This window comes from Sebastes fasciatus, chromosome 21 (assembly GCF_043250625.1).
Source record: "Sebastes fasciatus isolate fSebFas1 chromosome 21, fSebFas1.pri, whole genome shotgun sequence".
In the NCBI taxonomy this organism is placed as follows: Eukaryota; Metazoa; Chordata; class Actinopteri; order Perciformes; family Sebastidae; genus Sebastes; species Sebastes fasciatus.
Window position 1 is genome coordinate 18,872,782 of NC_133815.1, and position 23,281 is coordinate 18,896,062.

At 42.0% G+C, this 23,281-nt stretch overlaps 1 protein-coding gene across 2 annotated transcripts in view; it reads right to left on the reverse strand.

The window, feature by feature from the left end:
* kcnh2b (potassium voltage-gated channel, subfamily H (eag-related), member 2b) overlaps positions 1-23,281 on the reverse strand; it is a 285,936-nt gene that overhangs the window by 234,722 nt on the left and 27,933 nt on the right. For both annotated transcript variants that reach the window (XM_074621285.1, XM_074621286.1), the window contains exon 2: positions 10,229-10,459. In XM_074621285.1, the coding sequence (XP_074477386.1) occupies positions 10,229-10,459 (231 nt within the window). The remainder of the gene's footprint in view (positions 1-10,228; positions 10,460-23,281) is intronic.

Sequence of the window (23,281 nt, forward strand, 5' to 3'; positions counted from 1 at the left end):
AACCAGAACATCACTGAATGTATCTGCTGGGACTCCAAACTGACTAAGAGATTTGCATCTGCTGATTCCCATCATAACAACATTACCAGTTTATCTAAATAAGTCACTTCCGAGGGCGACATTAAATTGACTGCTTAAATTGAAACAAATTTGGTTCTACAGCCTCAACCGAATAGGGTCAGTGCTCAGTGTACTCGGCATGGATATAAACTATTATTGCACTCTGAGAAACATGCACACACACACACACACAAAGCATTACTTCACATATGCCCACATTGATTCGAATGGTTCTACTGAGTCTTTGGCCCTTTACGGTGTGTGTATACTGTGTGTCTGCAGAGCAGCCCGGTACAGCACATTGGGTGACTAATGAGGCGGGCACACAATGCAGCGCTATCGCACTTCGACGTGTCATGATTCATTATTTGGGTGTCATCAAAAAAAAAGGAGGGGAAATGCACACACGAACACAGAAACACACAAAGCCACGCCGTGAGCTCAGCACACAGGCTCCAAGAAAGAGTAGAATTGGAGTGGATGTTGTAATTTGATCATGATGCTCCTCAATGTGGTGTTTTGTGATGTAATTACTTAAACACATACGCTCCAGTCCCAGTGAACTCGTAGTGAAGGTTTTATGTTACATGGTAAAATGTAGTGTGTCGAGGGGCATGTCATGTAGTGGTGATGCAGTTAGTCTGAATTCAGCTTCCTATTTATCACCTTAACTCTCTCTCTCTCTCTCCCTCCTATTTCCCCTGTTCTCCATCCTGTTACGCCACGCACCAAAGTGCAAGTTCATGTCATTATCTTGTTCATTAGTGCTGAAACTAAACAAAATGCTCCGCATCTCTTTTTTTTTTCTTAAAGTGGACGCAACTTGTTGTTGTGTGGGCGACAGCGCACAGCATTAGTGTGTGCGCGTTCTGTGCTCGTAGCTGGAGGTGGGATCATCCACAGCAGTCATCGGCGTCGAGTGCTAACCTCTCCAGAGAGGCCGCATGTCTCTAAGTGCTTTGCTTAGCTACTGCTGCTAGGCAATCAAGAGCCCCCCCCCACCCCACAGTCACAAAGGACAGCCTGCTCCTCTGGGCTCACTGCATTATCACAGCACAATGCTGTCAGGACACTCGCATTTTCTGATAGACACCTGCTAGTCCTCAAGATCCACAACACACACTCAAGACCGTCTTTTCATAATGCCTGGGGGTGTTATCAGTTCGCAGTCACTGGGGGGTGGCGATTTGAATTTGGGATGTCAAGGTTTTATGGCAGAAAACCGCTAGTCCGTTGTGTTTTAATACTTTTCTTGTTATGCCTGTGCAACAGGTCACCTGTACTCAAATGGTTTATAGTTTAATTCAGGGGTATAAAGGGTTATTTTATGGCTTAAGAATTTGTCAAGATAAAAAGAAAAATACTTCAATACTGAAGAAACTGGAAGAAATTAAATTAAATCAAAAGAACTGTGAAAAGAAAGAACTTACCAAACATTGTAAATGAAGTTAGTCACCATCTTTGGTCTGTAATAAATGCTGCTATGTAGTTATAGTTATGTCTCTCGAAAGACGGGCTAATGGAATCAACTCAGTTTATGTATTCATAATTGTCATTTCACTCAGCTCTGTTGTGCTATGTAAAAAAATGTTTTCTAACTCTCTGTGGACTTAAGGAGTTTGACAAGATTGCACTATCCTGAACATAAAATACACAAGTGGAACCTTCTGTATCCAAAGCATTTCTGTTCCCTGTTAAGTCTGCTGTTACAGAAGAGAACTGTCAAACAGCTGTCTCTTGGAAAAAAAGGATTAAGACTTGCTCCAGCAGCTCAACACTGACAACAGTGACATCCTTGAATTGATCTAGCTCATCATGGCTGTCTTCATAGGCCCTTTGATACAGACAACCTGCATTGGAACCCGCTCTGTGACATCGATAAATGCTGATGGCGAGCAATGTTCTCTCTTCCCCTGGTGGAGGGGCAGATAAAGAGAGAAAGACAAAGGTTGTGAGAAAGTTAAAAGCGCTGAGTGTCAATGAAACCAGGAGGGAGGGAAAGCTGGAGATAGGGGAGGCTGAGTAAACTAGAGCCAAGAGGAAAGAAGGGGAGAAAGAGACAAACACAGTGAGACACAATCAGACAGACTGAGAAGAGAAAGATAAGAAACAAGAAAGTGAGGGAGTGAAAGAGAATGAGTGAGATTCAGAGAGGGTGTAGAGTGCAAGTGGAAGAGAGAAAAAAGGGGGAATATCTATCCAGTTAAAACAGATTGCTGGTTTATTAACTTCCTTTCCAAATTTAGTATTTTACTAAAAGAATAAAGACACCTATGCTCTCATTTCCCCTTTTAACCCCCCTATAGTCACCGTCATATTAGCCCTGTGAACCAACGGGAGAAACCACGTAGTTGTGACATTCATCCAGTAAGGAGATTTAAAGACTTACAGGTACTACCAAACTGGAGCAGTAGCCCGTTCTATACCAAAACCTCTACATGCTCTCGGTGTATGTTTCCTATCGCAGTTTACCTGGAGAGCATGATTGATTAAGCTGGTGGGCAATTGGAGCCGGACAATTGAGCGCGAGAGTGAGAAGGGAGATCCATCTTCGTGAAGGCTCATGCCTAAGCTTGGCACTAGATAAATGGGCTCAGATGAAGCCTGTGTGTGCATATAGTGTGTGTGTGTGTGTGTGTGTGTGTGTGTGTGTGTGTGTGTGTGTGTGTGTGTATGCGTGCGTTCTCTGTATGCATGTATGTGTGGGTCATGGCTACACAGTCCCACCTTTCCTCATTGCATAGGCAGCTTTTTTCGAGATCAAGGGAAAGGCTATTCTTTCTTTTCCCTCTTCTTCGTCTTGGCAGGAGGAGAGAGGAGCGAGGGAGGGAGGGAGGGGAGGAAGAAGGCAAAGGGGACAAGAGGAGGTGGCATAGTGTTTCCTCCCTGTGTGCATTATGGATGAAGCGTGTCCGCGGCGTTCGATCAGCGGCTCTCTGGTGGCTTGGAGGTGGCCCGCTGGGGTTACCGAAGACTCTGTGTTTGTGTCATTGTGTGCTTGAGTGTGTGTGTGACTCTGACTGAGGAAGAGGAGTCACCGGGGTCACACCTGCCGACAGACATATTACAAACACCCTTCCTGGGAATATTTAAGTACCATCTTTAATTGAGAACAAATCAAAAAGGATTTTGAGAAAGCTTTTGGTCAGCACAAAAGATAGAAAAAAAGTCCAAGTCCCATGTAAACCAATGGCAGTAAGTGTCAGAATTAGGGATGTTCATAATTAACCGTTTAACCGTTAACCAACATTAAGCATTTTAACCGATTAACGCTATCGGTTAAAACGGTTAAAAGAAATATTTTAATTAATTAAAAAGATGAGCGGCTTGTCACTTTACGGAGAAAAGCTGGTCCACCTTAACAGCCCACCTTAAGAAGCGCAGCCGGAGTTGCAGGATACAGGAAGTTGACTCCGGTCTCTCTCCGGCTCGCTTGAGCGGAGGAGTAGTAGTTTCGTAGCATTTATTCACCGACAAATAAACTGTACACACACTGCTACACCTACGTTCACACCTATAACACCACCAACAACCCCACACTCACCGCCGCCACACACACGGACACTCGTTAAAGTTATGTCGCGCTGACAGACTGTATGTGTGGCGGCGGCGGCAGAGAGCAAGAAGCCTCCGGCAATGCTAGAGCTGCTAACGTAGCACAAATACACACACTGTTTATCGGGCAATCGCTATCGTTAATCCGGGCAGACAGAGTGTCGTTACGCCGGGCAGACACACAACCGGCAACCTGCTAAACTAAACTAAATGTGCGGTGGAGACTTTTACTGGGAAAGTGGCTGCATGTCCGCAACACTACAAGTTAACGCTCCCGGACGGGTGAACTGGGTTCTCAGTTGTCTGTTGTGCTCATACACTGCAGCTTGCGTGAGGCACTAATCTTGTCCGTTAACATTTAAGAACATTTTTCAAAATGAGCATCTCTACTCAGAATGATCTGCAATAACAGCTCCAAATCCTTCACCTTTACTCACAAGCTACAATATATCCCTAGTCACATGCACTAGACCAGACTACAGTATAACCCTAGAAACAGTGTCCTCGTCAGAAAGGACATGTGTCCAGTGGAGGAGGAGAGCTGAAATGGCATAAGAGTGTCTCTTGGTAACTATAACAACATGATGAGAGCCTCTCTACAAACTCCATGGCAACGTGACAAACACAACTCCCCATTCATAGAGAAGGATATTCCTGGTGTGTAGGTGCAGTGTGTGTGTGTGTGTGTGTGTTTGTTTATATACTCTCATGTATTGTCAGCTGAGCTCAGAGGCATTGCCACAGTAGATAACAGCTTTTAACACTCGTCTCAGCACTCATGACTTCCTTAAAACGAGCCGTTGAACATTTACAATGCTTGCTTACAGAGACCTACATATTGTCAGTATGTAGAAGACAACACTGGAGGATTTTTGTGGACATTCAATGGTAAATGTTTGAGACTAGAAGGCACTCAGAGAGCGCATTCCTCCACTAATGCCCAGTTCAGACTTCGCGATATCAGCCCGATTATAGCCCGACGCGGCCGTCGTAGGGTGTCGACTCGGATCTGGAACGATAAATGAGTATCGCGTGCGAAAATCGATTATTTTATCTCGTGTAGTGTGTCATAGTACACGGCAACCGACGCCGCGTCTGGGACGCCTCACGACGTCCGGACAGAAAGTCTAGCATGTTTGATTTGTTTTTTTTTTGCTTTCCATGACGTGTTCCGTCATGGCCGTGAATTTGACCGGCTGAGCACAGATGCAAACAGCTGTAAACAGAAGCACATGGCTACTTATTATGCAGAATGATGTCATCGGGCCTTCCCAGCTTAACTGCTGCCAGACCTTGCAGTACGATATTCCATCTAGGTTGTGTCGGAGTAAAAACACCACCGCAGTTGCATCTTTGCGCATGGAGCATCCCGTTGCACGTCCACTTTTGCTTCTCCCTGTGAATTACATTTTTATTGTTTTCCCCTGGAGCCTCGTGAGCCCCTTTACATGGTTGGGCCCGGGGCTTGAGCCACGATAAACCCGTAAATTAAAAGACGGCAGTCACAGCACAACTATGGAACATTTTTCTAGCCATCAGTTTAACCAGGCAAGCTGGTTACATGTTGAACTGCAGTTAAACTCTGGTGCGTCAAGCTCCGCTGCAGTGAACTTTCAATTGTTGTGTGAAATAAATCTAACTATGGGTTAAAACTGATTACAAATAAACTTTAAGAACTGGATGATGATTTGAACACAGCCAAATAAAGATGCACCAAACATTTGGAACAACTAACTCAATCAGACAATTATTATATTGTAATTCATTCACATGCATGCTGCTCAGAGTAATCGCAGTGACCGGCTCGTCTGCCAACAGCACGGAGCTAAACAGCTAATGTTAACAGAGGTTGCATTCACTTGCATTATGATGCGTCAGTAAAAATGAGTATTAGGCGAAGTTAAAATATAACACTATCATGATGTGTTCAAATGTAATCTTGTAAATGCAGTTTTTGGCAAGAAACTTAAACAAAAACAGTTTGAAGGAGATGTTTTCACATCAATATAACATAGATAGAGAGGGAATTATGACCTGTTTGACTTCCTAACATAAGCATATATTATAATATATAACTAGAACTACTACTTAACTAATGACTATTAGATATGTATAAAATCAAAGCAGATATTTAAATTAAAACACAATCATGCATTTCCTAATCATTTGAATTGTGTGTCTTTATGCAAATAACCACGATAGATGACAATAACAAAGTAAAAGGATAGCATTTCGAATTTTTGAAGGTTTACACTGACTTCGGGACGGCTTAGTTTGGAGCCTTTCTGTCAATTATAGTTCTTAGAAAGAAAATCAGAATCAGCAAATAACACAGAGAGAGAGATGCAATCAACAGATTTGGCAGAGGAAACATCACTTGCTTCATGTCATCTAATACAAAGAAATCACCACACCGTGTGTTATTGCTTACCCAACTGTGTAATTCATGCAGATCACTACCAGAATTAATTTTTCCTTGTGCATAGTTCCACCTGTCAACAAACTTTCCTGACAATTACAAAGTCCTTTGGTCTTTGTTTTAATCAAGGATAATGATTTTCTTCCCCTTTATTTCCTCAGAGTAGGTTGTCTATGGACGCTTTTTGTCATATCCATACAGTTTTATTAGTATATTCTCACATGAGCTGTCCAGTGTGATCACTGGAGCAAATGGGAATTCTAATTCCACCCAAAATCCACTAAACACATCCTTGGACAAACAGAGCAGATGCTCAAAGCTGGCAGCCAACAGGAATGATGCCGTTAGCTTGTCCACAAGTAAATAAATCAAACTTGTGTCTTCGTCAAGGGAAGCTGCAGGGCAAAAACGGCAGAAAGCTAATGCGGAAGATTTGGTGCCTCTGGGATGCTCTTGAGTAAAGAACTTGACCCCCATCTGCTCCGCGGAGCTGTTGGATCTGAATATGAAGTGTGAAACCGTATAGATATAAACTGATGGAAACACCTCTGTTGACCCTTCACAGTCACAAAGGAATCTACAAGGCTTTGGGCAGAGCTTAGCTGCTATATTAAGTATTCAGGAGGTATAATCAGATTCTTTCTTGCATGACAAATGATGGGTGCACTTTGCATCATATGAAAAAATTACCACAGTAGCGCCCGTGCCGCACAGCATTGCGAATCGTGTGTGTGCGACACAGCAGCCACAGTTCTATACAGAGTACGAGAACTGCAAGGAGAGGAAGAGGTAGTGAGACAGCGCCTGGACGCTGGCAAGAGATGTTACATGAGACCAAATTATCATATAAAATATAGAGTAGTGACGATTCAGACATTTCATACACCAGACGTATATCAAGTGGATCTGCCGATGCACATTCAACCCACGTTGGACCTGTTTATATGAGTCAGCCGTCACTGTTAGTAGAGAATACAGGTCATCATCAAAGAACGTTTTTTGCATCACCTCTGCTCTAGGCTTGCCGTGGTAGGCGGTGTTAGCGGTGTTACACGGTGTTCGAGCATACCTTACCATTACCTGCCCACCCTCCCCACCATCGTTTTGCTTATTTTATAGAGAAATAAAACCCATTTAGTTCATTTCCGCGTATCAGCAGCGGGTTATCAATACATAGTCAGACGACTGAAGCTACAAACTGACAGAGAAAGTGACTGCTCCGTACGGAGTCTCAGCACAGAGTAGCAGGAGTGAGATTTCCCGAACATGGGACGAGAGAGAGTTGACAGACAAGACACCTGTTTGGCAATATTTCGGATTCAAACCCAATGCTATAAGGGAACCGTAACCTTAATGAGGCGATCGCCGCGAGGAGGATGGAGCGGTCACAGCTGGTGTGCACGGCACAGCAGCGGCCCCGCAGTGAAAGCTCTACCAGAGAGGCCAGACACACAGCTATCCAATGTTAAAGATCAAAGTAAGCGCTCTACATACTGTATATATTGAGCGTCTTCTTTTCTTGTAAAATGTCCGGTGTAATTGGTAACACCAGTGATGGCACAAGTTTATTAGCCGGTGGGAAAATGTCCTCACTGTGACATCCCTATAGTCTGCTCTACACACTCTCTCAGTATGTCTAAACAAACACAATTTAGGGAAATCTCTAGTTGCCAGATCTATTTTTAATCCAAAGCTATAACCAAATCACACATCCTATCATACAAATTGCCTACAAGTCTCACTTTACAGTGACAGTAATAGCAGTTGTACTCTACAGCTGACTGGATTGAGCTCTCTCCAGGGGTCTGTCTGACAGGATGATACTTCTGTTGCTTGGATTCAGTGGGACACTTGAAAACTTTCTCTAAAACACCTCAATGTTTTAATGCATGATAGAGTCTGCATCACGAAAATCCTCTTTTCCAAAACACAAATACTTGTGCATGACCCATGTAGCCAATATCCCAGTAAGAAAGGGGAAACATTATAGCTTTAAGACTAACTTTATACTTTCTATCAATTGAGTATGCAGCCGCCTCAGCACCCCTACTTCCTGTGTGCATAAGAATAATACAAAAATGTATATGTTATCAATACATATAAGTACCATATTCCTTTAAAAGGTCATGGAAAATTACATTTTAACATAGAATTTGAATAGTCTCAAACTACAGCGGATTTACTTGATACTTTTATACTCGTGCTACAATTTTGTGGCCTCTGCTACAAAACTTTCACCCTCTGTAGCACCAGTGCTGTGTGCAAAAAAAGTTAACATACAGCCTCGTCTTACCTCCAATAGTTCTGTTTTATGGATATTTGATCAGATCAGATGGACTGGACTGCATATGCCAACAGCAGCTTTACGACTTCCAGCCCGCACTGGCACCAGGCCGAAGCAGGCATGAAATGTTGTGACTTCCAAAGCCTTTAACTATGTGTTGTTAGCATGGTGGACTCTCGTTAACATAGCCAGCGGGACAGAAATGACAACACCTCTGTAATTCTATATATACAGGGTGGTAGCTTTTTTATGAGGTACTTTTGTATCGCGGATCACTGGTGTGTGTGTGTGTGTGTGTGTGTGTGTGCGGGTCCACATCACAAGGTATAAACAGTGGAAAGTGAAATGTGCAGAGAGGAGAGGGTTGAATTGGCAAAACACTCCTCAGAAGTATCACTCGAGAAGAGACAGCTGGTGCCATCTCTTTGTGTTTCTCCCTCTCTCTTTTACTTGCTTTCTTTCACCACCAACACGGCTTTCAGATTATGTGAGAAACATACTTTTCTGTCACTGTTTCTCTCGTTCTCTCACTTTGTCTCTCCCACCTCTGCCCCACTGCTTTTTCCTCACTTTTCAGAGCTTTGCTGTTTTCCTGCCTCTTACTCATCTTGCCCTCTTTTGTAAAAAATAATGCAATACACTGTTTTCAACAGACTGTTACAGGTGTGTAGTTGAGATCAAAATGAAGGCAGAGCTCAAAGATGGGTGTGGTCCGAGCAAGGGCACCAAAAGTAGAGGGGTAGGAATTGGGGAAAGGGTCATTGGCCCCCCTAATTTGCACCCCTGGGCCCAATTTGGCGTCGCAGCTGGTGTGATCCTATCTCAAGATGTTCTCTAGTTTATCCTCAGTTTGTTTCAAACCTCTTCCTCCTCCCTCTGTTTCCTCCATCAGTATCTCTCTCTATCTCCGTCCCCTTCCCTCCTCCTGCTGCTCTGGTGTCTGTCTACAGATGGAAAATGTCCAGCAGATGCTTTTGGCCATAGCCCAGGGAGTTGCTGACTTTATTACCATGGCAGCTCTTTATCACCATGGAAGCCGTCTATCGTCACGGTGACCAGCGTCCTGTTATCTGGTCCTGGTCCAGTTGGCATGTGTGATATACACTCAGAGAGAATTCTCCGAGGGCTTCCCCCATTTACTTTCCTCTAAAGTACATCTTACCATAAATGTTAATACGGGTCAGGTCTACTGAGTTCGCTACCATATCATGAAAATGTTACAAAACTGCTGTGGCTTGTATGTGAATGTGCAGACGTTGATCAAGTTGAAGGTACTCAGCTGTAATCTATCCAACAGTTATAGGAGTAGTGTTCAGTAAATTACAATCTGGAAACAGACCAAATGTACCATACTGCATCTTTTGCACTTCCATGCTCCTCACAACGAGATATCTGGCACTAAAAGTTGCAAGACACACAAGACGCAACATGGACTTATCAGTAAACAGTCGTCACGTCACTCACACATAACAGCTCAGACATAAACATGAGCTGGGTGAGTGCCAAATGTTCTGTACATACCACACAAAACACATACTGAGGCTAACTGACAAACAAGTACATTAATACATTACACACACACAAGCACTTTCTTTCCATCCCAACAAATGCAAACTCACACAAACACAGCAACTAGCATGGCATATACTCTCCCAAGTTCTTTAAGAATCCGACCACCACTTCCTTCTCCAAAGCATACACACACTGACTCCCTTTTTGGTGCAATCCATCTCCACATTTTGATAACGACATCACTGTCACCTCTAACTTTTATGTAAAGCAACACATTTTCCTTCCCAAATATGTACAGAGAGACACCATGCCATCTCTACACACCAGAGGATCCTACATCCACACAAACACCTCTCAAAATACTCAAACACACTGGGGAGGGGGGGGTTTATTCCTACCGTCTTTGCGGTAAAGGTTGATCTCCACTTTCCTCTCCTCCGATCCCAGCAGGGCTTGCGCCATCTGGGCGATGGCCAGCCGCTTGGTGTCAGGTCCGTACAGGAAGTTACACGTGCATGGCTTCTGCATGATCTCGGCACGCGAGTAACCGCACATGGAGCAGAAGCCATCATTGCAGAAAATTATGGCGCAGTTCTCCACTCTTGCATTGGCGATGACGAACTTGCGACCTGTGGACGGAATGAGAAACGGTTACTCCAGTTTTCACACCAACATCCAATGTGATGAATAATGAGTCTTTCAGGAGAAATGTGTCATTAAAGTTTACCATAAAACTTACCTCTAAAATACTAAACATTATAAGGGAAAAAAAAACATTGCTGATTTTGTATGGGGCTGATGCTATGATACCAAGGGAGCAATTTACTGTCATCTGTAACAAACTATAATTTCCTGAAACAAACAACAAACTTCCCTGATCCTTGCAGAAGACAGATTTGTCTAATTAGTCTACCCTCGCTGCATGTTGATATGTGAGGTGAGCAACAGGCTGCTATCCTAAAATATGTCTTTCACCTTCACTTTGTACTGCACATGTCATTCTGATCAATGTACCAACATGTACATTTATGTATTTCATTACATTTATGTTCATGTACGGGTAGATGGATGGATGGATGGAAGGAAATTCAAGTTTCCAGCATCACAGTTCCATAGTGGAAACATGTTAGTAAAAAGGCACAAGTAAGTAATACAGAGTATACAAAAGATATATACCAAATACAAAAATAACAGGAAATGAAGAAACTGTTAAAAAATTAATGAGATACAGGACTATTACAAATGTGAATCAAGTGCAGAAAGTGATATAGTGCTGGATAATAAGATATAGGTAATATAGATATTAAGAAATGTGAAATATAATGCGGGATAAGAACTGAGGTAGAGAGTTATATTTTAAATAGACTAAAGTGCAGAATAAAGACCAGTCTATAAAGGTGCAGAGTAGAGCTGTTTGTGGTGTGCATTATCTGCATTATCTGAAATGAAAACATTTACAAAACTTGTGCCCTTCTCAGCCACCTCCTAAATAATATCAAATACAATATGTCTCATTTGGAAGACCCATTTTCATCAGCTTGACACTTCCTGCTGGCATGTCACCTTCAAAATAACAGTCCCACTTTCAAAATAAAATTGAAGCAACATAATACATAATTTAAGAATCAATAAAAACAAAAAAACGATACATTCTTGAGCATCCCAGACCGAAAATAAAGGTCATTTGCAAATTGTACTTATTGTACTGTTACGCAGTTTGGCCTATTTTGCTGTTGATGGTCTTATGGCTGTCTTTTCTTCTGTAATTCACCTCAAAGCTGCAGTGGGTAGAATTGGAGCAAATATGATTAAAAAAAGTTATTTTTATAAAACGGTCTCTATATCCTGACAGTAGTGCATGAGACAGGGAATCTGAAAGAAATCATGTGCCTCTATGTCCTCTGAAGTGCTCCTAATGGCATCTGCAAGATTTCACAGACCGGAGGAAAACAACCTGGAGCCTTGCCGTCTCTGAGCAGCTGTCAATCACTCGCCAACTCCGATCAAACGATCAAACTAGGCAGCGCTGATCAAATATGAATCAATATTCTATTACTGTAATGCCTATTTCTCTACTCAAATGTTTTCAGAAACATCTTGTAGTGTACTCTGTAAAATGAGAAAATTTGTGCCATGTTGAGAACAGTTGAGGAAATATCAAGCACCGCCCACCAGCCAGGGCACAGCCAATAGGAACGCTCTCTCTCTCTGAAATGACCTGTGATTGGTCAAAGACTCCCGTCACGGGCTCGATTTTTTTAAAGCCTGAAAACAGAGCCGTGAGGAGGTGCAGAAGTGTAGTTTTCTCTCAGAACACTTGAATTACAATATGCTGAAAGGTTATTATGGAATTTTTGCCCAATGATGCCAAAAACATACTGCCTACCCCCACTTTAATTCCAACATAATAGTGTGTGTGCCCATAGGTCTGCATTTATGTGTTTATAATTGTGGTCAAAAGTGTAGATCGCAGCGCCGGCAGTGGCAACACTGGTGGCTGCGTCTCCCACAAAGCTCTGATGTCTGTCTCTCTCGAAACCACTTACTGTAGAAGGAGCCATTTAGCTCCATGGCCTCTGCTCAATGTCAATGGGTGATCTTAATGCACTCAGAGAGCTGCTGTTGGGCCTGAACACACACACACACACACACACACACACACACACACACACACACACACACACTCACTCTTGCAAATACTCCCTTACCCAGCACACTGACTCTTTACTTGCAATACACTGAATAAACGTCAAGTCTCCAGTTTGAGCGAGTTAACTCTCCTGTGTGTCTTTTGGGAACACATACAGACAACATAAATGTGTACATGTGCACGAGGCCTCTGTGGACATGTGATTGTGTTTGTGCTGCATCGGGATGATAGTCTGTCAGGCTGATAGATGGCCTCCACCGAAGAGCTTTCAGCTTCTGAAGAGCCCCAATGTTCCCCGTTACTTTCACTTAGTACCGGGCCCCACTGTGAGGAACCGCTGCACTCATAAATAGTCATATGGATGGTTAGAGGGAAGCAGGAAAGGCTGGTGACAGGAAAGGCTGGGTGAAGCAAGAGACAGCGTGAGGGCTGGATGAGGATGAATAAACAGATGGAAATGGGATAGGCGGATAGAAAGACTTTGGGAAACTAATGTATGGAGGGAGATTTGGATAAAAATATAAAGTGGAGTGGGGATAGAGAGAGCAGAAGTAATGTTTCCAGGGATGGAAGACAAAACCTGACCATATTTCTCAGCAATTAGCCTGCATCAAGTAAATGGACTGGAGACTGTGGTGAAAAAGCAGTCACGTCTTCTCCAGGGCTTCTTCACTCAGTGGCTGTGAATTCGGTTCAACTCAATTAAACTTTATTTATCCCTGCAAGGGCAATCGTAGCAACTCTCCATCCTGATCAGCAGATACACATAAAATAGATAGGAAGTAAAGTAAGGACGCTGTAAATCACAAAGCTAAAACAACCAAAGGCTATATAAGCCTATAACCACTGTGGAATTGGAAAATAAACATAGATATCTCGATCTCTAACAATCTAAAAAAAAAATACACAAAGTAATGAGGCCTTACCAAGGTCAAAGATGATTAGCATGAGGATACTATATAGTGCATTAAGTTACTCACTCGGAATTCAGACACTCAAATAAAATGGTGGGAGGTAAGTGCACTATATTGGGTAGTAAATTGGGACTCAACTCAACTTAAAGCACAGTTACATTAGCCTTCCGTTCGATGAAGGTTCCCCGCGCTCGGCACAGAAAAACGACACAATATCACAGTTTTGATGTGGGCACAGTAACAAACTGTTAACAGTATGGTGGCGTCGTACTGCTGATGGACTGCAACGCACCCGATTTGCATCTAGCCAGGGACCTTCATCGCATGTCATTACCCATTTCTCTCCCATCATTTCCTGTCAGCCAAAAGTAAATCATCAATATTTTACCAAGTTGATACAAACAACGGCCGAAACTGCAAGTTCAAGAACTGCCCTACGCCTTAAACCTGCAGTAACTGTTTTTGGCCACTTGGGGTCAGCGGAAACAAGTTGTGTCCACAGCACTGTTGATAACCCTTTTGAGTCTATATGGTTTCTTATTCAGTGGAAGGCGCTTATAGTGAACGCGGTTACAGTGATCAACTGCTCATAGTGATCCAAAAGCTTTGGACAGAATCATTCCTATACAAACGCTGTTTAAATAATTTCCTCAAGTAATCAAATAGTCCGCTTACAGTGTTCATTTTGGGTCTTTTCATACATGACAACATATGGAAAAACATTTTAAAACTGCGTTAGACATAACGTTAGTTGAATTTGTGTTTTGTTTTTTACTTTACTCCCTTGATACTTTGCCTCGCGGACCGTCTGCTCTCCGACTGGATACCTGAGGCTGGCGCTGCGTGCCCATTGATATCTATACGGGAAAAGGAAAGTCATCCCTGATTGAAAAACGAATGCGCAGGGGGAAAGCTCCCTCGTCAAGTGGATTGATAATGCCTGGTCACGTAATGGCCCCAAAGTGAAACTTTTTCCGATCCTTAACCGTCTCTGCAGCACACATGCAGACCGGCGCCCGTCTCCTGAAAGTCCAATATTACCTCTCTTTTAGCTCTGTTTTTGGTCTCTACCAACTCCTGAGGGTAATATATGTCTCTTTAGCTGCTAAATGCTCCACTTTGTTCACCAGCTATAGTCTCTAACTGTGGCTGTCTGCTGTTTGCTGCTAAGCAGGTAGTGTACAGTGGGTTTTAGAGCTTTTTCATTGAAAGCAGCTGCCTGCTTCGACAGAAAAAAACACTATGAGAGCGGTGAGAGTGAACCAAATCAATGAAGTTGTGGGTCGGACAGCTGCACAGTGAGCTGAAACTCACTATAACGCTCTGTAAAGCCGAAGGGGAGATGCTGATTCAGGTGATAATTCTCTATAGGTTCATATTTCATATTGTCACATTGTTATTGTGAAAATATCGATTATAGCCGCTTTAAGCTCTGTCTATTGAACTGAACTTTGTAGGTATAACCTTAACTATCTCCCAAGAGAAATCACCGGACCGTAGTCTTCACCAGTTTGAGCCAAACTCTCCAACCTCGCTCCTCTGCCTGGGTCAGTTCAGCTGACCTGATTATTGCCTTCATGACAAATGTCTTCTCTGGAATTGAGTCAGACAAAAAATTTGCTCCTCAATCATTTCAATGAGGAGGGAAGTGAGACATACGTATGCTTCTGGTATTGATTACGCATCCTTCGCCCAGCACTGATTGAATTTCAAATCACAAATGTGTAATATTTCCACCTGCTTAGTCTTCATTACAGCTCCTATGCGCCTGAATGAATGTGTTTCCAGATGTTATCTCCCTTGAGACAAGCTCTACAAGAACACTGTATGTCTGAAGAAGATTCACAGCCTGGGGCAACATTTTGGGAGAAGGTAATGCATCATACATTGCCCTTTATGATGAATGAAAATTAAAACAAAGTCTGCACACCGAGGCAATTTTTCTTGCTAAGTGTTCTTCATTAGACTTGATTATGAAACGGCCCCTGAACAGGAATTACCCTCTAACAAGGAAGAGGGTAGACAGTCATTATTCCCGATAAATGATGTCTCGGAAGCAGTTCACAGAGGTGATGCACAGCAATTCCCCCTCTGAACCACTGATTTATAAGTCATTTCATAACCACTGTGAAGATGCTAGTCTGCCATTCTCAGACAATCCTGCACACTCCATTTCTTTTCAAAATCACATATTGGCCAATGATATTTAAGACTCCCGTGCCTGACTTCACATTGTTTTGAAGGAACCGCTCGGCCGCTGCAGTTATTATGTTGGAATGAGCTCGAAGGCTACAGCTAAATGATTTATGGATGTTGGAAACTTGTGTTCATGTATCAATTGTCGAGCCATAACTTGGATATGTGGGTTATTACTGTATTGATTGAGTGCACCTTTGTGTGTGTGTGACTGTGGGTGTTGCATTTACTTTCTCAGCGGCATGCACGCATATGACATTTTTAAAAGAACAGATGACGATGCATCAAACACAAAACTTGGAGGGGAGACAATAAGGAATGGAACAAGAGGGAGCGCAGCGAGACACAACACAGCGTGGCCCTGTGTTAAAAGTACGGAGACACAGCATGTACCTCAATGGCTAATAAATAAAAGGCCTCTCTATAATCAGGAGAGCAGTCAAGGAGAGCAGACAAAATACACTCACCCAGCATGCTGGCGAGGAGCAGTACTTACAGACTGGCCTACAGTCACACAGAGCCCCTAAATCAGTATGTAGACATCATTCAATTATGAATAAATAGGCATATAGAGGCTGAATGCCAAACACAAATATGTAAAAGGTCACATTTTAGTATTTGTCATGTTTTATTTAAAAAATATATGTCAGACAGAGAGACTGCCCTCATCAGGGGGTGACAAAGCGTATGCAGACACATTCCATAACCCTAACCAAGTAGATTGTGTTGCCCAAATCTTACCAAACCTTAACCATAGAGGTGGTACATTAAAAACTCATTGATAGTTTATATAAATCATTTTTATACAACCCAGTCGGCAGAATTTTTTTGGCATTGTACGTTTCTGCAAACCACGGGATACGTTGAATGTTGACGTATCTAGAACAAACATTTTGTGTCGTAAATACGTTTCATATCAGCCTTGTATCACGCTCGTAGAATGTAACAGCGTAGCGTAACGAAGTAGCGTAACGAAGTAGCGTAACGAAGTAGCGTAACGAAGTAGCGTAACGACGTAGCGTAACGACGTAGCGTAACAACGTCGTAGCGAAGCAACGTAGCGAAACAACGTAGCGAAACAACGTAGCGAAACAACGTAGCGAAACAACGTAGCGAAACAACGTAATGCAACAACAACGTAACAATGTAACAAAACAACAGAACAAAACAATATAACTTAACAACGGAACAACCGTATAAACATAACTACCATAAATAAATAAGAACCCCCTATAGCGGAGTTTCTTACGCAACGTTATGTAAAAAAAACTCAACGTTTACTTTTGGTTTCACACGGGACACAAACAGCGGTGTCCCGGGTGAAAGTCCTGCGTTTGCTTGATCACATATCTAAATATCTTTGTCCATTTTTATAAATTCCTTCTCTCTGCACACGGGGAGAAGTCACCTCATTAGACAGGTTGCAAACAAAGGCTAATGGTACAATTATTACCCAAGCAGTCCATTGTCAACAGTTGACACACTGGCTGACAGTTTTCTTGTACAATGAGCGATTAGTGACATAATGACCACACTCACTTTTAGATATGTGGTAGCTAAAATGGCTGAAACATATTGTCATCATGTTTCTTGGCCTTTTAAACCAACTTTTAGCCTTGTTGCCACTTTCTGAGATTTCAGCAATTACTTTGATGAGTGCAATGTTATCATAACTGATGGACAATGTAAAAAAAAAAAAAAAAGTTGTAGTTAACCATAGTTTTTCTTTAAAGCCACCACCATTGCTACAGATTTTACCCCTTGTCTCTGCCACACTGCCTTCAATAAAGCCATCTTCAGTAAAAACTACCCTGCCACAGCATGCACATTTGACAGATCATGACACGGATCAAGTCTATTGGTCTACCTTTAACCACAGTTATGGGCTAAGGGCTTCATAGAACCCAAATTACTGTCAGCGAAATCAGAAATTTCCCATTTCTTCCTCTCCCTCCCGAAGAGCACCCATCAATCAAAGTCATGCCAAAGGAATCAAAACCGACTTTGCCCATTTTTCCAACGTAAAGTGAACATCCATCAACGCAGTGCTCCAGAATGAAAACGTCTGTGTCCATTTCTCCTTGCGTTAAGCACACACACCCCCCTCCCCTCACTTTCTTCATAAAACAGACATATCATCTATAGAGGCGGCACGTCCAGGATTCAACAGGCTGCTCTCGTGGGAGACATAAAGCGGCGGAAGAGCCTGTTCAGATATTCATGGAAACAGTGCAGATCGGTCAGGTGGATGCGCTTTATAGCCTGCCTCCATGAATTAGTGGCAGCCGCAGCCCTCAGAGGCTCATAAAGCTTGATGGGTTTGTCTGGCTGCAATGAGCACTCGGTAATATAAAGGCAGAGATGTGTATGTGTGTTGTACATTTCATTTTCCAGCCCTGGTGGTTTTTCAGTCACCGATAATGGCCAACAGAACCAAGCAGATGTTTTTTTCTTTCCAATGTGTTTAAGTCTTTTAAAGAGCCTGAGTCCTTTAGAGTGCACGATGTCTTCAAAGATGAGTCATGCATGCATGAATGTAGTGATTTTTCAGACAGATGCAAACACATAAACAGGAGATATAACACAGCCTCGATACAGACATACGGTGCATGTTGAATGACAACATTTTAACTCCACCAACAGTAAAAAAAAAACAACAGGGTGAAACAAGGTTAGGAGGATAAAAAAAAGGGACACAAAAAAGAAAGAAGAGGAATGACAGTGTAAGAGTGTGTTGAGACAGACAAGAAGAACAAAAGGAGAGAAAACAGATGGGGAAAGCTGGCATTATTCTACCAGCGAGGAGGTCAGGTACTGTGTTATTACGCTGCAGGCATTCAGAGAGCAAAGTGCAAGAGATGGCAATATTTGGAACCAGCGGGGAATGTGTTCAAATTAAACAAGGGTAATGGTGGGCAGCTATTCACAGCAAGTAAAGTATATTTCCATTATATTTGGAGCACGCTTCTCTCTAACGGGCTTTATAATGTCAGCTCATGGGCAGAGATATTTAACTTTCTTTGACTTCTGTTGAGCTCTATCAGTAACCTGCAGGTGTCTCTGCTGTTAACTAACTCACAGCTGTCACACGTCAGCCCGGTCTTACCAAATGGCGTACGAATGACACGGTAATTTTTAAGTCAATTCGCGTGCAATACAATTGCCGTTATTGCTTTTGGCATGTTGTAATGTGTACGCCATGTAGTCTATACTCAGAGGTGGAGGAAGTACTCTTTTACTTGAGTAAAAGTAGTAATATTACAGTGTAGAAATACTCTACAAGTAAAAGTCCTGCATTGGAAATGTTACTTAAGTAAAAGTACCAGCTTCAAAATATAAAGTACCAAAAGTAAAAGTACTCATTATGCAGAATATTATATATTATATCATGTATTATAATATTTTTTTTAATACTTTTATTGCAAATTACTTACCAATTATACATCCACAATATGTGCAGTATATATCTGCAATTTCTTTCTTGTATTTTATACACCCAGTAGTACACACAGAACAGAAGAGTAAGATAGAACAACGAGTAAATGGATAATGGAGGAAAAAAAGAAGAAGAAACATACATATGTAGCGCTTGCTGCACCTTTTTATAAAGGTAGCGCCCTGTGTTCATTAAACTTAATTCCCAGGTTGGCTTTAGTTAAACCCTTATTCCTGTTGTTGCTTTATTTTAATAACCCATAATTATTTCCTCCCTATTTCTTATATGTGACTGCACTGTGGTTATGTTTATACCTATTAAAAATCACATAACAAATATGTCCCCAACAATTTACTCAATTTATTAACTAAAAGGGAATGATATCAAAAATATGTAAAATAAAAAAGGTTCACAATACTCTCAATAATAGTATACCAAGAAAATAGTACTTTGACCTTTCACAGAGGTAAACAAGTCAATCTTCTATGTTCCTTTAACCTTCTGGGGTCACTAGATGTCACCCTTTAATGTACTTGGTCTAGCCAACAATAACAAAGCAGTACCAAAGGATATGCAATGAACTCTTATGGTTTCTTTTACTTTCACCAAAAATAACCTGGTGGGCCCACACACACACTCTCACACACACAAGCCTGCAAACAGCAAAGGACCATTAATGAAAACAACCCCTGTTGCAGGCCGGGTCGATGCTTGGGAACGTGGTGGCCAAAATCAGCTGAGTACTCACGTTAGCGCAGCAGAGTTTGTATCACAGAGTCCCAATGTTGCACCTCCAAGCGTGGTGCAAAAAGCTAGAAAGGCTGATAGCTGACCATGGCAGTCCGATGGGTGAAACCTTCTTTCTCCCGCTTTGCCAGAGGAGCTACCAGGCTTTTATCCAGGTCACCTGCAGCGCTATCTGGGCGGTCCTCAATGTCCTTCGGCGGTAGTTGGCTTGACTAGTTAGCTGGAAAGGCTAACGGCGCAATATCAGCTACTGCGTTGATAGCCACTTAACTACTCGCAATGTATACATGCGGCGTTTCACTGGCTTGCAGTCCTATGCTCTAGTTTCTACAGCACTATAACTTACAAACACACTTTAAACCGTAAATCTCTAATTACTACATCTCTTTTTGTTCCACTTTGCGCCGCTCCCTCACTTCTCTCGCTCGACCACCCGCTCCTCGCTAGTCCCGCCCCACAGCCAATCACAACCAGGTAAAGTGACATCACACATAAACAACCAATTACATGTAATAACATTAAACACATATGTTGTACTCAAAGTAAACCACATGCTCACCAAGTACACTGCAACCAACCTATTTAAAGTGACACAACATACTGTATGTGTATATTGAACTGAACATGTAAATATTAACCAAAACATATTTATTCTGTGCAGAACCACCAGAGGCCTGTACTACGAAGCGAGTTCAACATACCCAGGGTATCTTCTCGTTATCTGGCTTCACTTAACCTAACAAACGAGATCTCGCTAAACTACTACGAAGCTGGTTATCAACTCGGTAAATCAACCCAGGGTTTCTCAGTCTGGATATGAGCGCGTTCACATGAACGAGGAGGTGTTTGCAGCATCTGACCAATCACAGACATGGACAAGACTACTGACAGACAGGCTGAGCAGCACATTTAACAAAGAGTAAACTATATTAGACAAATACGAAGAAGTTAAACACTTAATCCAAACTAAAAGTAACACAGTTGAAGCTTCCAAATGCAGGAAGAACAGCTGGAAAAAGAAAAAACTCCCGATGTGTGAATGCGTAAATTAACAGATTTATTAATTTAACGGACCACTCAAAAGTCAGACACAGTCGTCTAAATATAAATAGCTTTAACGAGTGTAATAGATGAATGGATTACACCTATTTTAACCTTGCGTGCACATTTTTGTCTATGAGTATTTAAATATTCTTTCACCTGCTTCCCCCCTCTCTGACGGTGTGAAACGGACTCAAGAGGAAGTAAAAATAAATACATATAAAAATATAATTCAAAGCGGTAAACACCCACAACATAAATCCAACTGTCCTTCTTGCATTTGTCAGTTTAAACTGTGTTGTTTTTAGTCTGGATTATGACTGTAACTTCTTTGTATGTGTGTAATATTATCATACAATCACCGCACTGAGCTCTGATTGGTCAGTTGGAGGTGCTTTCATAGGAGTTGATCTCTTATCTGGAACATAACCTGCTCCGGAGCAGGTTAGCCGTTCAGCATAAATTACCATGGAGATCTACCCCGGTAAGAAGTGAACCAGCTTCGTAGTACCGAAAACCCAGTTAACCCTGAAGTTACCTCGATAACGCCAAATCCTGCTTCGTAGTACAGGCCTCAGGAAACTGGTAGAAATGGCCATCACAACCTCACAGAGTCAAATGTGAAATCTACAAATGTCGTTTAGTTCGACAAAAGTCCAAATATCAAAAAATATTGAGTTTACAATGAGTGTTTCACTATTTCTGCTTGAAAAATGACTGAAATGATTAATAATTCATTATCAAATTACTATAGTTGCCAATTATTTTTCTGTCAATTGCCTAATCGATTAATCAACTAATCGTTTCAGCTCTAATACTTCGTTTTGATAATCGGAATCTGTAAAGTGACTAAAATGATCAAATAAATGTAGTGGAGTAAAAAGTACAATATTTGCTTCCAAAATGTAGCTGAGTAGAAGTATAAAGTAGCATTAAAATTTGGAAACACTCGTGTAAAGTGTAAGTACCTCAAAACACAGGACTTTCAACCAGGAGACCGGTGTTTGTGTCCCAAAGCGTTGTTGATTTATTTTGAAGTTACATCAGTGACGTGTTTTCCGTACTTATGTTACATTGTTTACGTACGCATTTTACTTAGTTTACCTACTGATTTTACACCCAACCATGATGTTTTTCAAACACAGGACTTTCAACCAGGAGACCGGTGTTTGTTTCCCAAAGTGTTGTTCAGATATTTTGAAGTTACGTTAGTGACATTCGTGACGTTAGTGACATTAGTGATGTTAGTGACGTGTTTTCTGTACTTATTTTATGTTGCTTACTTATGTATTTTACTTAGTTTACCTACTTAGTTTAAGCCCAACCATGATGTTTTTCCTAAACCTAACTGCGGCCATTACCGTAGTTTTGTTGCCGACACATAACTGTGACCGTTTCACATTATCGACGTGGCACTAAATGACATGTGAAAATTTGTTTCACAGTGTTAAGCCCCCCCCCCTTCGTGGTGTGAAATGACACGTAAAGGTGCATTATCATGATACGCGGAAGGTGCATTATCATGATACGCGGAATGTCCTTAAAATGTAGTGCTATTTATATGCCTCCCATGAGATCAGGTTGCACACATAGTAGTAGTAATATGGTCGTGTGAATAAGATAAAAACTGAATTTGTAAATCTTAAAAAAAAACTACCAAAAATCTAATTAAAGCAAATTCCAGTCTTAAGTATGAAAGTCCCCCTCCACCTTCACCTTCTCCTCACTACATAAAGGGCCCACTACTTCTTGTATTGCCACTGAATGCTGATACTGGGCATAAAGTGTGAAGTGCATTCAATATAAGCGTAATATCTGGGGATACTGGGATGGTTTTTCAGATGTGGAGGAAGCCTCTGTTATAACAAGAAATTAGGATGAGGCAAAAAAAAGCACTCCAGAAACTGAAATCCTGCAATACATAATTAAATTGTACACCTTGTTCATGATCATGTTGAAAACCATGGATTGCAACATAATACATATGCGTGCGGCACACACCACAATGTCCAGTTGTTGTGTTTTAGGTCATCTAAACCCCCCAGCAGTCTCTGCTGGTGGTGACATCACTGACCACATCTTGCCTCTCCCTGCAATTTCCTTCTAATGATCTTCTGAAACCAGAGAGGAGGGAGCTGATGGAGAGGCTGATTAAAGACAAGCTGCTGCTGCTGCTGCTGCTGCTGCTTAGCCGGAAAACACCATTTCATATTCCCACACACTCACAGATTCATGAGACATGCACACATCCAAATGCACACACACACGCATATATAAGATCTTAGACGCACAAGCACGTTCGCACAGACCCACCACCAACGCAGACTGAATAATTCACTAAGACCAGACCTTGGGGGCTCTGCTGTCTGCCAGTTAGTGTGTATGTGTGTGTCTGTGTCTGTGTTTGCGAGCGAGTGTGTATCTGTGAGAGTGTGTGTGTGTTTGTGCTTGGAATCTCCCTGAGTAC